Source organism: Lacerta agilis, chromosome 7 (genome assembly GCF_009819535.1).
Source record: "Lacerta agilis isolate rLacAgi1 chromosome 7, rLacAgi1.pri, whole genome shotgun sequence".
NCBI classification, from domain to species: Eukaryota; Metazoa; Chordata; class Lepidosauria; order Squamata; family Lacertidae; genus Lacerta; species Lacerta agilis.
Window position 1 is genome coordinate 2295745 of NC_046318.1, and position 14995 is coordinate 2310739.

General features: G+C 40.9%; 1 protein-coding gene across 1 annotated transcript in view; it reads right to left on the bottom strand.

Moving 5' to 3' along the window:
• Positions 1-4406: 4406 nt before the first annotated feature.
• Positions 4407-14995, bottom strand: part of CFAP61 (cilia and flagella associated protein 61) — an 89910-nt gene continuing 79321 nt past the window's right edge. Inside the window, exons 17-18 of the mRNA XM_033154125.1 lie at positions 11239-11329; positions 4407-4798 (exon numbers count right to left, since the gene is read on the bottom strand). Coding sequence (XP_033010016.1) covers positions 4598-4798; positions 11239-11329 — 292 coding nt within the window. The 3' untranslated portion in view covers positions 4407-4597. The remainder of the gene's footprint in view (positions 4799-11238; positions 11330-14995) is intronic.

The following is a 14995-nucleotide window of genomic DNA, read 5'->3' on the forward strand; positions in this document are numbered from 1 at the left end:
TAAGTAAAACTTTGTTCTTACTTTTAAAGAAGACTGTGTTGTGTTGTTATTATTTTAAGATGGAAATAAAGGGGAAACTTATCAGGAACAAGCCAGACTGGACAAGCCAGACTGGATTGCTTAATTAAAGGATTTTAACGAATCATCAACTTGCTTCCAATAAGTTGCAAAGGGAATGTGCTCTGCTGTGAGGAGGAATAATATCAAAACAATATATCCTCTCCTACCTTCCTTAACATTCCCACAAAAATTAACAGTAAAAACTTGAAGTTAAAAAATTAAAGATTCAAAAGTCTAAATAAAACCAGCAGTTAAGAATATACATTATAAAATGAAGTTACATATCAACATACATGTCAGTTGGACATATCTGGGTAGGCTTGCTTAAACAAAGACATTTTTAAGCAGGCATCTGAAACAGTACGACAAAGGCAAGTGCCTAATGTCAATGGGCAGGGAGTTCCAGAGTGTAGATGCTGCCACAGTGAAAGATCTGTTCCTTACAGTTGCAGAATGAACATTATATAGCATTTGTAAATGTGCTAGTTCTGCAGATTGGTGTATGTTTTCCTGCTGCTGTTGCCACTGTGAGTGTTGGGGAAGGCCGCTCCCTCCTGCAAGCCAATTCCATTGGGCCTAGGGGGTGGAGCCCACACTCACCACCCACCACCACAGCTTTAAGAGGCTCCAGTGAGACCTTGGGACATTGCTGCTGCTGCTGCTGTTGATGCTGCTGCTGCTGCTGCTACTGCAGCAAATGTTGAAAATGGTTTTACATATTTTTAAATGTTGTAAAAGCGTTTTTACTTTGTTGCACTGTGAACGGTGTTTTTTATTTATATATTTTTATTTTTATTTATTTTGGTTTGTGGTGGGATAAATGTTGAGTTGGGGTGGGGATTAGTTTTATTTCAGTATAATTGTTTTTGCCTTTGTTTTTACTTTTATTATTTTGTTAGGCTATTGTATAGTTTGTATTTTGCTTTTTAAGGGTAAAGGGTCAGGGCTGCCTGGGAGGGGGTCCCAGCCAACAGAATGGCTGGAGCAGGTTCCACAGGGGCAGAAGCACCGGGACACCCGATCTCAGTGATCACGGGCAGGAGGAGGAGTTATGCTAAGACCAGAACATGTCATTACCGACAAGGCAGGCTTAGTCGTTGTTTGAAGACTATCCCTGCCTCTGGGTCTGGTCCTGACCGGACGGATACTGGAATCAGCAAGGGATACCCACATGATCTGAAGCTGCTGCTGTGCAATGCCAGGTCAATGATGAATAAGACCACTGCCATCCACGACCTGATTGTGGATGGAGGACTTGACCTGGCATGTGTGACAGAGACTTGGTTGGATGAAGCAGATGGGCCTGTCCTTGCCGCTGCTTGCCCACCAGGTTTCTCTTACGCACAGCAACCCAGGCCTTGTGGGCGGGAAGGGGGGGTTGCAATGATTTTTAGGAAGTCATTAGTTTGCACCAGGCATCCCATTGGGAAGACCCAGTTTTCTGAGTGCATGGTTCTGGAAGTTGGGCAATAGGGGCAGTACAGGATTCCTTTTGGTGTACCAACCTCCCCGCTGCACCAAGGATTCCCTGCCTGAGCTGCTTCAGGTGGTGGTGGACGTGCTCCTGGAGGCACCTAGTTTGGTTGTCCTAGGGGATTTTAACATCCATGCTGACACGACAGAATTACTTGGGGGCAGGCTGGTATGGAGGACTCCCTGATCCTGAATGGGGTAACTGTGCCCCTGAAGGACCAGGTGCACAGCCTGGGAGTCATTTTGGACACACAGCTGTCCATGGAGGCACAGGTTAATTCTGTGTCCAGGGCAGCTGTCTACCAGCTCCATCTGGTACGCAGGCTGAGACCCTACCTGCCTGCAGACTGTCTTGCCAGAGTGGTGCATGCTCTAGTTATCTCCCACTTGGACTACTGCAATGCGCTCTATGTGGGGCTACCTTTGAAGGTGACTCGGAAACTGCAATTAATCCAGAATGCGGCAGCTAGACAGGTGACTGGGAGTGGCCGCCAAGATCTTCATTGGCTCCCAGTACGTTTCCGAGCACAATTCAAAGTGTTGGTGCTGACCTTTAAAGCCTGAAACGGCCTCAGTCCTGTATACCTGAGGGAGCGTCTCCACCCCCATCGTCCAGCCCGGACACTGAGGTCCAGTGCCGAGGGCCTTCTGGCAGTTCCCTCGCTGCGAGAAGTTAGGTTACAGGGAACCAGGCAGAGGGCCTTCTCCATAGTGGCGCCTGCCCTGTGGAACCCCCTCCCATCAGATGTCAAGGAAATAAGCAGCTACTGTATTTTACTTTTAAAAGACAACTGAAGGTGGCCCTGTTTAGGGAAGTTTTTAATGCTTGATGCTGTATTGTTTTTAATATTCGGTTGAAAGCTGCCCAGAGTGGCTGGGGAAACCCAGCCAGATGGGCGGAGTATAAATAATAAATTATTATAATATTAGTTACAGGTGGGTAGCCGTGTTGGTCTGCCATAGTCGAAACAAAATAGAAAATTCTTTCCAGTAGCACCTTAGAGACCAACTGAGTTTGTTCTTGGTATGAGCTTTCGTGTGCATGCACACTTCTTCAGATATAATATTGTATTATTTGTTTACAATTCGAGTTGCTGGTGCTTACCTATAAAGCCCCAAACTGCTTAGGGTCAGAACTTTAAGGCTGGCAGTGAAAAGCATTCAATTCTGCTTGGATTTTAGTGTGTGTGTGTGTGTGTGTGTGTGTGTGTGTGGTTTTTTTAAAAAAATGAGATCGAATTGGCTGTTCTTCGTTTCTTAATGCTGTGTTTTAATTTTGTTATGCTTAAACTGGTTTTGCAGTATTTACTTTTCTTGTAAACTACACTGGGCCAAAAATCAGTATTTAAAACTTTGCATTGTCATTAATCCAGGGCATGAAGATACCTTCGTGGAAAACACAAAACACCCTCGAGTAATGTTGCTTGAGCCCAACTTGAATGTACTTGGAGCCATGCTAACAGAACTAGGCCACCATTCATTATGTAACCTACATACATTCAACAACCATCAATATATGTTTGTATTGTTAGTGATCCCATGCAGACACAACCTTGCACACGATTTTACTGAATACAGATTTAGATGCAAATTTGGAAAAATTAATTTATGTACCGTAAGTTTTTTAAAAAGCTTGATTTTAAGTACATGACACATTTGAGTGGTGCAACTGGGTGTTCACTCAGGGAAGGCTGGACTGCTGTCTTAGCCTGTTCTTAGGGAGAACCAGGCAACTTGACTTATGTAACCTCCTTTATTGGTAATTTTTGCTCTGAATATTGCCTTCAAAAAAAGCTTTCGGTGTAACTCAAAGTCATACTGCTGGTAGTATTTTCTCCTTCACTTTGGTTAGTCTTCTGGCACAGTAAAAAGTACCATGCATGAGAAACAAGAGGAATGAGGTGGCAAAAGCCTAGAGAAGACTACAATCCTATACCCATTTACTTAGGAATAAGCCCAACTGAACCCAATGCAGCCTCTGTCTGGGTAGACATGCATAGGATTGCACTGTTAGTTTCCTGATTTTGTAAACCCTCCTTGGCAGAACAGAGCTCAGTGAAAATAGTTTAAAGGTCTTTGTAAGTGGTACTGACACGCTTTGCCTTAAAGCCCCAACCTGTTCTCCTCCTTTGACAATTCCTATTCAGCATACTCCTTCCTATCTTTGGCCACACCTCTTTAATGAAACAGATACAAAATAATAATATATTACAAAAGATACATTTTAAAAAGCCTTTACTCCATCATGATGTCCCTTTACCACATCATATACCTGTGCTGATCTGACTACCTGCTCCTTTTCACCACTAGGTACAGATGGAAATTCTCCAGATTTCATTCAACAACTTGCTTTATTTACTTTACTTTCCCACCTTGGGTGATTTTTCTTTCTTATTGGCTGGACCAGCAACAAACAATTCTAGCAGGCCAAGTTGCAATTGGTCAATGGGTTGCTGAGATGCCTTTGGAAAGGAAGTTAACCCCGCAGCTGCTGGGTCACTAGCCAGCACTTTAGAGAATTGACCTCCCTCCCACTACAATGTACCTTCTGTCCAGGAAAACAGAAAGATACAAAGTTCGCATTTGGAATGAACAATTAAAAAGCTAAAATGCAATATGCAAATCTTACCAGCCATCTGTCAGGTTCTGCTTGGGAAGGGGACTCCAGCATAGAGGAGCCCAAATGACTACAGGGTTTAATGGCAGCAAAACTCCCGGGCTGAGTGCTATGAAATGTGAGTTACTTTAATAATAATGAAGACAAACTGTTGTTGCTGTTGAATGTCTTCACATCAGATAAAGAGGACTTTTACAGATATCTATTTAATGGTTACTTGACTTGTAATATGTAAGAATTGCGCTCTATAATAATATAACTGCATGACTTGTTTATTTGATTTTTAATTCAGTCTTGCAAAACAACAAAATCAGGATTATACTCCACCTGGTGGGCTTTTTAAATAAGACAGATTTCATTTTGTGCACAGGACAGTCCATCCCCCAAATTTTTGTTAAGACCCTCGTATCATTTAAAGTAGCAAAGGCCATACTTTTCCAGCCACACCTAAACTATCCCTGGCCAGGCAAACATTGGCAGGTGATAATTGTTGTAGTCCAGATAATTGAGAATGCTTTTCTCCAGCAGTTCCTTGTGGACACTTTGCTTATAGAACCGTTTGAGATATGTCTTTGGTCTCTCTATTAATGCAAGTTCACCTTCCACAACTTGGCGAACAAGTTCTTGAAGTGAAGGAACACCTTCTTCCTGTAAGCAATAAATGACAAAAGAAAAAGTGTGAAGATAATCATGAACTTGATTAAAGTGCCTATAGTGGTGTCACCTTCTTCTACCATAGCAGTAAAACTAATGCACAAAGGATTTCAGAAGAAGCCCCAGATAAATAAATTGTGCACATGCAATGGGCAGAGAGCTGTACCAGAAAGAGGATTCAAATCTAAGGCAAAAGTCAAACTGGGATTTATTGCTTTGTGTCTTTAGCCAGAGGCTATCTGTTAAGCCTCCCTTTCACCTTCTCTTATCCCCAAGGCCCTGAGAGCTAATACAGAGAGGCAGCTGCTCACAGCATTCCCTGGAAAGCTAGCAGACAGGCTGGCTGGCTGATTCCCAAAGTGCTCTAGTAGTACATGCCCTATTCACTTCAGTGACAGAGAGAGTGGGCAGAAGGTAGTTGACTGTTTAAGGAGGTCTGCTACAGGTAGAAGACCATAACCAACACTCTGAAAGAACAATTTTATCCTAAAGGTGTTGTGAAATGCAAAACTTAAATCAGTCCATAAGGTGAATGGGAAACCAATATCCACAAACACCTTTCTCCTTTCTCCCTACCACTCTAACAAAATACAGATTTTGAATTCTTTTGGGACTGGGAAGTATTGATGTTACTTTGTAAAGTACCACAAAAACCAAAAACCAAATCCTACTACCCTCACCCCAATTGCAAATTTGTTTCCTCTCCCAACCTGTATCACACATTAACAGCATCCACACATGGCAGTGATAGTGCACAAATGGCTTAAGATATGTTTGGAGTTCTTTCTTCAAAATGGGTACCTTGAACACTGTTCACCTAATCACAGCTCAGGAAAAAAAATGTATATCTGTGTGGTCAGGTACATTTGATTTACATCATCAGCACACTGACTCCCATGTGAGTAATAAACCACTTGGTGGGGTAGTTTGATTCAAAGACTGGGTCTGGGTCCCAAGCTCCAGTATTATGGGAGAACCAGAACCATCGTTCAGTTTGGATACAGTCCTTTACACCTGATTCTGTGAGGTGCTGAATTGTTTCTCACAGCAAGTTACTGAATCTAACCATAAAACTGTTATCACAGATACTCATCACTTAACATGGGGAAGCATGCAAACTAGAAAAGTCAGGAATGCTAAATGTTAGGCGGCATTAAAAATTGCACAGAACATAAAGACAAATGGCAAAGGGATTTTAAGAGAAGATGACAAGGAGATCAAGTGAGACCACTGAATACCAAGAACAGAGAGGAAATAAAAGACTATTTGGATATGGAACAAATACTTATGGAACAAATACTTATGGATATGGAACAAATGACTCCCTTAGTAAAGCAGATGTTGAACAGGACTGTGTTGAAAGGAGTCTAGAAGGAAATTAGGATGAGGAAAGTAAAAAAAAAATTACATCTGAGTTCGATGAGCAAAAGTTTAAAGCTATGCACTTCACTCTTACATTTGCAGAACAAATGTTACAAGAAGAAAACGTAAGGCCGTAAAAGGGAATATGGCAGGGGTGGACTTGGGTCATATGGTGTCCTGAGCAAGGACAAAATTTGCCACCCCTCTTTAAATATTTCTTATTTTCACAATAATTATTATTTGTACAGTTGCCTTTTTATGGATATTCTCAATAAGTACCCATATAAATATGGGGATGATGGCGATGATGATGTGCCCCGTTCAGCTCAATGCCCTGTGCAGGGAACCACTTTCATTGCCCTAAGTCCAGTGCTGAGTATGGGGACATTAAAGGCGAACCATACTAAAGGATTTTCATCTCCACCATTTAAAGGTAGCAGTTTCTACACAACAGAAATGCAGGAAGTTGTTGCCTGTATTTCGATAAGCAATTTGCAGAAGGGTCCATAGCTTAGTGACAAAGCATATGCATTGCATGAAGAAGATCCTGGCTCAATTCCAACATCTAGTTTAAGAATCTTGGGTTAGTAGGAAAAGAGAGATACCCCTCTACCCAAAGCCCCAGAGAGCACCTCTAGAGTAGGCAGCACAGGACCAAACAAAACAACTGGCAGGTTCATACACAGTGCTCCCCCCCACCTAAAAATGTTTTGGGGTACTCTCATTTTGATTCAAGAAAATCACCATTTTATAGTTCAAATCAGGAAAAATAAATACAGTAAATGGACAAAAGTACAAAGATTCACAAAATGTTTAGGGGTATGTGTACCCCCAGAAAAAAACACTGTTCATACATATACTATCACCTAGGCTATTACCTATGAAATGATATCCTAATTAAATTGGATAAAATGTACTATCACTAAGCAGGTGAATTGGATAAAGTATCAGCTACAAACATAAAAGGTTTTGCAAAAAAAAACAACTTCCAAACTGGACAAAAGAAGTAAGCTCAGGATCAGCCATGAATAGACACATGCATAGCAGCCAACTCTTCACTCCCTTCGCTCCCAATAAAATATTTGAGGGGGCTGCCCCCCAAGTTGATGAGCTTTTCCATTCAAATGGTATGAGTGTGCCATATCATGTGATCCGATTATGCAGGGCGGGGCTTCCCCCCAATATTCTTTTCAATTGGTAGCCCTGAACACACAAGGTGGGTGGGGCAGTTTTGATCATGCCGAGCAATAGGGAGGGGTTGCCTGAGTGCCTTGGGATTTCTATCTCTGCTTGGGCCTCATGTGATTCAGTGAAAAGCTGGGTATTTCTAGTTAAAATAGGCATATTGCAAATGCTGCACCTCTGCAAGATTTTGTTTTTGTTTTTGGTATAATCCAGATGCAATGAGGAGGGGAATATTTATTTATTTAACAAAATTCATATACTGTACTACTTGATTCCTATTCTGCTTGCTTCTAGTAAAACCTGTAAGCGGTTTCCAAGAAATATTGACATTATAAATAAAAAGTTAAAACATTTAAATATCATTAAATTAACAGCAAATAAGTTCAAAACATGTCAGCATCTACATATATTTATGTAAGTATGAATGTGGACATTTGTGCAGAATAAACTCATGGCTCTATAAGGATTTGAAGGTATAGAGAAATAAATAGAAGAACCATACCACATTCCCAAACTGTTATAGAGGGGAAAAAATCCATCATTGGTTTAAACAGAATGGATTTCAAGTAACATTATTTGGAGGATCAAACAAAATTAATAAAAAATGAGTATAGACATTACCAATATCCTGCGCAAAGTTTCCTGGTCACTGAAATTCGTGTTGTCCTACAGATAATGTATCTTCTACTTATTGGGCCTTATGTCTATTTATGCTTAATAAGGGAGTTGCAAGATCACTGATGGCTAGAGTGAATTCAGAATGGTGTTTTGCAAACCAGGACTGAGAATCAATCAAACATGCAGAAGAAGCAGCACATTGTACAAGCCCTTCCTAGATTACAGCACTTCAGACTGCAGGTGAGGAATCAAATCATTTAGTATTCATCCACATAAAAACCTTCCTGCACATTCACAGCTAGCATTTCAGGGTGGTTTTGACCTGGGTAACTCCCCAACATGCTAGCTTTGCAGTTAAGGGTATCTCAAGTACGGTAAAAGCAAATAAAGCCGTGTTAAATATAGAGGGCACACTTGCTACACATATGGACTTGAAGAAGGCTGTTGGCTTCTTACATGGTAGCCTCATTAGAAGGCTTGAAAAATGTTGAAACAAGCTGCATAAAAATGTGTTCACAAAAAGTCCTATCTACCGGTATATCCAGCAACTTCTCATGATGTGCCTGCATGAATTCTGTTATGAACAAGTGCTGGAGATGTAAGGAACAGATAGGGACATACTACCACGTGTGGTGGTCCTGTCTAGAGATACAGAGATTTTGGAATTTGATTTATGAAGAAATTAAAAGATTGATTAAAACTACATTTAGCAAGAAACCAGAAGAATTTTTATTGGGAATCGTTCCAAATAATATTCCCAAAAATAAAAATAGGTTATTTATGTATGTGACGTCAGCAGCAAGAGTTATAGTGGCAAAACATTGGAAAGATAAAAATGTACCTACCAAGGATGAATGGGTAATCATAGAATCCTAGAGTTGGAAGAGACCCCAAGGGCCATCCAGTCCAACCCCCTGCCAAGCAGGAAACACCATCAAAGCATTCCTGACAGATGGCTGTCAAGCCTTTGCTTAAAGACCTCCAAAGAAGGAGACTCCACCACACTCCTTGGCAGCAAATTCCACTGTCCAACAGCTCTTACTGTCAGGAAGTTCTTCCTAATGTTTAGGTGGAATCTTCTTTCTTGTAGTTTGAATCCATTGCCCCGTGTCCGCTTCTCTGGAGCAGCAGAAAACAACCTTTCTCCCTCCTCTAGATGACATCCTTTTATATATTTGAACATGGCTATCGTATCACCCCTTAACCTTCTCTTCTCCAGGCTAAACATACCCAGCTCCCTAAGCCGTTCCTCATAAGGCATCGTTTCCAGGCCTTTGACCATTTTGGTTGCCCTCTTCTAGACACGTTCCAGCTTGTCAGTATCCTTCTTGAACTGTGGTTCCCAGAACTGGACACAGTATTCCAGGTGAGGTCTGACCAGAGCGGAATACAGTGGTACTATTAAGTAATTGTGCGATTACTTGGAGCTCGTGAAACTGACAGATGCAATAAAAAATAAACAAACAAACAAAAATGGTGAAAGAAGAATGGGAATGTCTAAATAATTATCTGAGGGGCAAGGGTGCATTAACAAAGACCTTGCTATGTCTATAATGATACAACATAGGGAAATGTTCCCTGATACCAAGATGAGGGAATGCGGATAGAAGAAATCAATAAGATTTAATGATCTGTTGCGATTTTGATGGAAGCGTACAATAGACGAGCCTTCCAGTCTTTTTTTTTTTGCTTGTTTATGTTTGTTTTTGCCTTTGCCTTTGTTTTTTGTTTTTATTTTCTTATTCCTTTTTATTTTTTTGTAGCTTTTTATTCCTTAAAATCTATTTATTCCTTAATATCTATCTATCTAAACAGGCAGCCCTGTTTAGGGAAGTTTTTAATCCAAAAGTCCACAAAAAGTCCTATCTATATCTAGCAACTTCTTATGATGTTTCTGCATGAATTCTGTTTTGAGCAAATTCTGTCTGATTCAGCTCAATGATGAGGGCAGGACATCATACATATCACAAACCGAGATGACCGGAAACATTTTCTATTCCCCCATCATGCACCCTGCTATGCTCCTCTTCATACCTGGAAGAACCTCACCTTCCCATCCATCACATGTAACCAAGCCATTCATTGCTCCTTAAAACCCAGGTCCTCTTCAACTTTCCTGTACTACTGCAGTCTCACCACTTCTGCAGAATTTGTTAACTCTCTCACACCTCCTTTATGTTCTGCTTTCCTTAGTGCTGCTTCACTCAGGTGTGCTGACTACTTGGCACTGGCGGAGGAAGCCGCTTTGCCTCCCTTTACCTTTACCATGGGGCAGAAAAGGACTACCAAAAAGGCCATGGGGTTGGAGCACAATTGCATTCTGGGCTTTCTAATTTAGAAGAAATGCAGTAAAGGGGAGACATGACGGAAGCCTATAAAACCATGCATGGTATGAATAGATTGAAAGAAGTGAAATTAGGGTCCAACAATGAAGTTGATTGACAGTGGATTCAGAAAAAAAAAGAAAAAAATTCTTCATAGAATGCACAATTTGTTTATAGAATTCACTGTCCCAAGGTATCATGGCCACCATGCGCACTCCCTTGTTCCCGTGATTGAGGGGCCACACCACCACAGAACTTTGTGGGGGCCCGGCCCCTTCATTGATTTTTTTTGATGTCCTGGCCTCCCGCCCCCCCCCTACTTGGCACCCTCTGATGGCCAAATTTATTTCAGATAGCAGCCATGTGCATGATCTGGATTGAAAATGCAGTGTGGAGAAAGTTTATGCAAATGCCATTTCTCCAATGAAAACAGTCACTCTGAAGCAGTTATCTTTTAGTAGCAAAAACTTGAAGGCACATTCTGTGCCTACGTGGTAAAGCTACGAGAGAAATAGGCATTTGGATCTAGTAGTGGCACTTTCATTGGGAAAATGATGTGGAGGAAAGAGTTTAAAACTTAATTCCTCTGTACTTCATTCCCCTATTGTTGCTTCCATGCCCTCACTGCTGGCTTCCTGGAAGAAGTATGTGGGTGGCCACTCTGGAAAGAGATATCTGACCGGATGGATCTTTGGTCTGATGCAGGCAGATATTAAATAGTAGAGAATGTAATAGAGTCATGGGTCCAAGCAGCCATAACAGTTGTTCTAAAAGCAGGTGTAAATAATGTGCGGTATTCTTCCTAGAGCCCCAAATTAATGTTGTGGGTCATTAGATTTTCACAAGTACCCGGTAATAAAGAGGAAAATAAGGCAAATGGGAAGATGAAAGCCAAATCTTAAAATGATTGCATGATAAAATGGATTTGGTAGCCATTTTCTTTACCTGGACAGATACTAGAATCTGGCGCAGTTCCTTCTTCAGATCGATAAAGCGATCGTGATAGATGGTCAAAGCCCAAGGTTCCTTCAAGTAGCTAGTTAAAAAAGAAGAAATTTAGTTAGTGAGTGAGCCTTTCATTAGCCTCTAATAAAGTATTTACCTGCTTTTTTGCTTTTATAAATTACAGTTCTGGACCCATCAGGATAGTTTGTTCATAAAATGCCTCCCATAACAACATGGTCAATCAATTCTTTTAATGGATGTTCCTGATGTACAGCCAGCTTCAGTAATTACATTTAAAGTGGCTTAATTCAGAGCTGTGGCAAGAGCCAGTGAAGAATCCTGATTTTATCAGAATTTAAAAGCCTGAAGACCTGTGAGGAACTGTGTCTCTATTATCTGTCCTCATTTGAGAAAAGCAGATGGCAGGATTAACTGAACTCCTGCATAAACAAATTACATTTGTGTAGACAATGACACAAAGTGTTGTTCATCATTAAGGTTTCTGGATTAATAAAGGCCAGAAAAACAGGACACAACAGTGTTGCAATATGTTCCTTGCACTAGTGCACTGAAGCTAAATTGAATTTATCATACAAGGAAATCCTCAGTGTTTATATTTCCTACAATAAACAACATAAAAGCTATGAAAACCTATTTTCTGGGCAAATAAATATTTATGTAAGCCACCCAGGTCTTAAGGGGCAGGGGATAAATATGAATATTTATTTTTTTAAAGTATAAGCATATAAAATATAAGCATATCTATTTTAGTAAGCACTAGGTTCTGTAATATAAAGTAATGACAAATGAGTTAGTAACAAGTAAACATTCGTTTCCAAAGGTCAATTTACACAGCCTCTACACTTGCATAGGGCTGCCACACATTACCAGGATTTCAAAGGTGCTGCTTCACCAATGACTTTCAGGGTGTCCTGGTTTTCGCTTTTTAAAAGTAACCCTAACTTATAGAACTTTGACTCCTTGCTTTAGTTCAAGGCAAACAATTCAGACAATTTGTTAGCAACAAGCATAGACGGAGTGGTCAGGAAAAAGAACCAGAGCTGTTGCGTGGATTAGACCAACACAGTTCAACAAGGTGTAGTTTAAGGGCACATATTACACATGCTGGGATGTGGGAGTGAGGCTTTGCCTTGCAGGCTTCTGCCCCATCTTTCTGTGTAGAAAATTCTGTATACAGTTGTGGATTAGCTTCAGCTGTAGACCAGGCCTAGGGTTTGATCCATTATTTCCTACTCAGAGCTGACCCATTGAAATTAATGGGCACAAGTAATTTAGGTTCACTGGAAGGACAGATCCTGAAGTTGAGGCTCCAGTACTTTGGCCACCTCATGAGAAGAGAAGACTCCCTAGAAAAGACTCTGATGTTGGGAAAGATGGAGGGCACAAGGAGAAGGGGACGACAGAGGATGAGATGGTTGGACAGTGTTCTCAAAGCAACTGGCATGAGTTTGGCCAAAATGTGGGAGGCAGTGGAGGATAGGGGTGCCTGGCGTGCTCTGGTCTATGGGGTCATGAAGAGTCAGACACGACTGAACGACAACAACAATTTAGGTTCATTAATCTCAATGAGATTACCCAAAGTAGAACTTGGTTGAATGCAACCCCTGGTTTCTAGTCCATAGGCTAGGAGAGACTTGATATGTTGGTGTAGTGTAATGCTGGAGCCAGTGTGGCGCAGTGATTAGAATGTTGGACTTGGATCCAGGGGTTGTTGTTGTTCAGTCGTGTCCGACTCTTCATGACCCCATGGACCAGAGCACGCCAGGCACGCCTATCAGGGTTCAATTCCGTCCTAGGCTATGGAACTCACGGGGTGACCTAGAGCCACTTGCTGCCTCTCAGCCTAGCCTACCTTAAGAGGTTGTTGTATAAATTAAATGAGGAAAGAGAATAAACATTTATGCCACCTTGAGCTCATTACAGGAAAATATAAATGGAATATAAATGCAATAAATAAATAAATAAATAGTAACAGAAATAAATTGTGATAAAGTTTCAAACTGGCAAAAAATAGAAACCTATGAGGCCTCTCTCTATTCAACAGTGGTTCCAGGAAAATATGGGATTTTAATCATGGATAAAAGACATACAATTTTCAGATTATTTTGCTGAGCTAGTATTCCTCTTCCTTTTATATTCAGGAGCCATGAAAAAGATTTACTTCTGGGCCCATCCACATTTATTAGACGCCAGAGGACAGTAACTACCTGAAGATCTCTGATTTGATTTGAGGTTTTGTAACAAAAGTATTATTAATAGTGATAACTTATTTGACTTCGTTTTTTTATAACAACTGCCTTGGCTTTAACACTCCTTTTCATTTGCTTTCTACATTGCCAAAATATTTCATTTCCCCTTAACACAGTGCTTTTCTTCAGGGGTACTCAAAGAGTATGCAGTAGCAGCGCCTCTTTTTTGTTGTTAAAAAGTGTGGCACTTACTGTAGCAAATTCATAGTGAGTACCCTGCACAACTTTGCAAAAATGCCCAGATTGTATTTGGCCAAAATTTTGCTTTATACTCTGATCACCTCTCAGCTCGACTACTGCAACCTTCTTCTCCCTGTGAATTCCCTGCCAGATAGATGTCAGTCCTCTCATTCTAGCCAAAATGCTTCCTTGTTTTTTCCACACACCAAAGGAAGCATTCTGTAGGGTGGAACAACCTAATAAATGGGCGAACTATGGTTATTACAAATTATACCTTGCCTTCAAACTAGCAAGTGAAAGTGAGCTTTGAAGTACGGTAGTTTTTAGCTTTTGGTTTGTAGGCAAAGTAGGGCAACTGACCAACATAGCCGATTCAGATGCCGCAGCAAGAAACACTAATCCCAATTTATGGAACAGAAAGGGAAGAAGGTGTGTGAGCACATGTAGAAAGAGGGAGAGGGAGGAGGGTGTCAGCCTTCAGGATTCTCCCAGTTACTGAACTATGGTTTAGCAAGCACTTGCTTTGAGGATAGAAAAATTGTTATTAATAAAACAGATCGATTAATTCTGGCACAATGAGTTTCTCATTTTCTATATCGTTGGTACTAATTACAGAGTTAACAGCTATTAATATTCATGAGTTTATGTCCATGAATATTCAAGAAGGGGGAGATTGCGGTTCCCTCATTGCAAGAAGTGAGGTTACAGGGAACCAGACAGAGTGCCTTCTCAGTAGTGGCGCCCGCCCTGTGGAACGCCCTCCCATCAGATGTCAAGGAAATAAGCAGCTATCCTATTTTTAAAAGACATCTGAAGGCAGCCCTGTTTAGGGAAATTTTTAATATTTAATGCTGTATTGTTTTTAACACTCGATTGGGAGCTGCCCAGAGTGGCTGGGAAATAAATAAATAAATAAATAAAATAATTAAGCCAGTTCACATATGACTAGTGCCAATGAAAAAAATGCCAGGGATCACATTCTCCCTGGCACCCAATATTTACTCTGAACCAAGGTGTAAATCTGTAAGCCTTCAAGAATTCACAAGTCTAAAAATGCTGCTGCCTGAGGAAAAGGGAAGGGACCAAATATTTTATTTCTTGGATAGAATGTGTGTAAGCTGTTTCCTACTGAAGGAAGAGGCTCAGGGGTAAGCAAACTTTTTCAGCAAGGGGCCAGTCCACTGTCTCTCAGACCTTGTGGGGAGCCGGATTTTTTTGGGGGGGGGGAATGAACAATACAAAACGGAAATATGAGGATGGCAAATCCTAACAGATTGGTCAGCCTTTTTGCACAAAGTGAAGTGCTG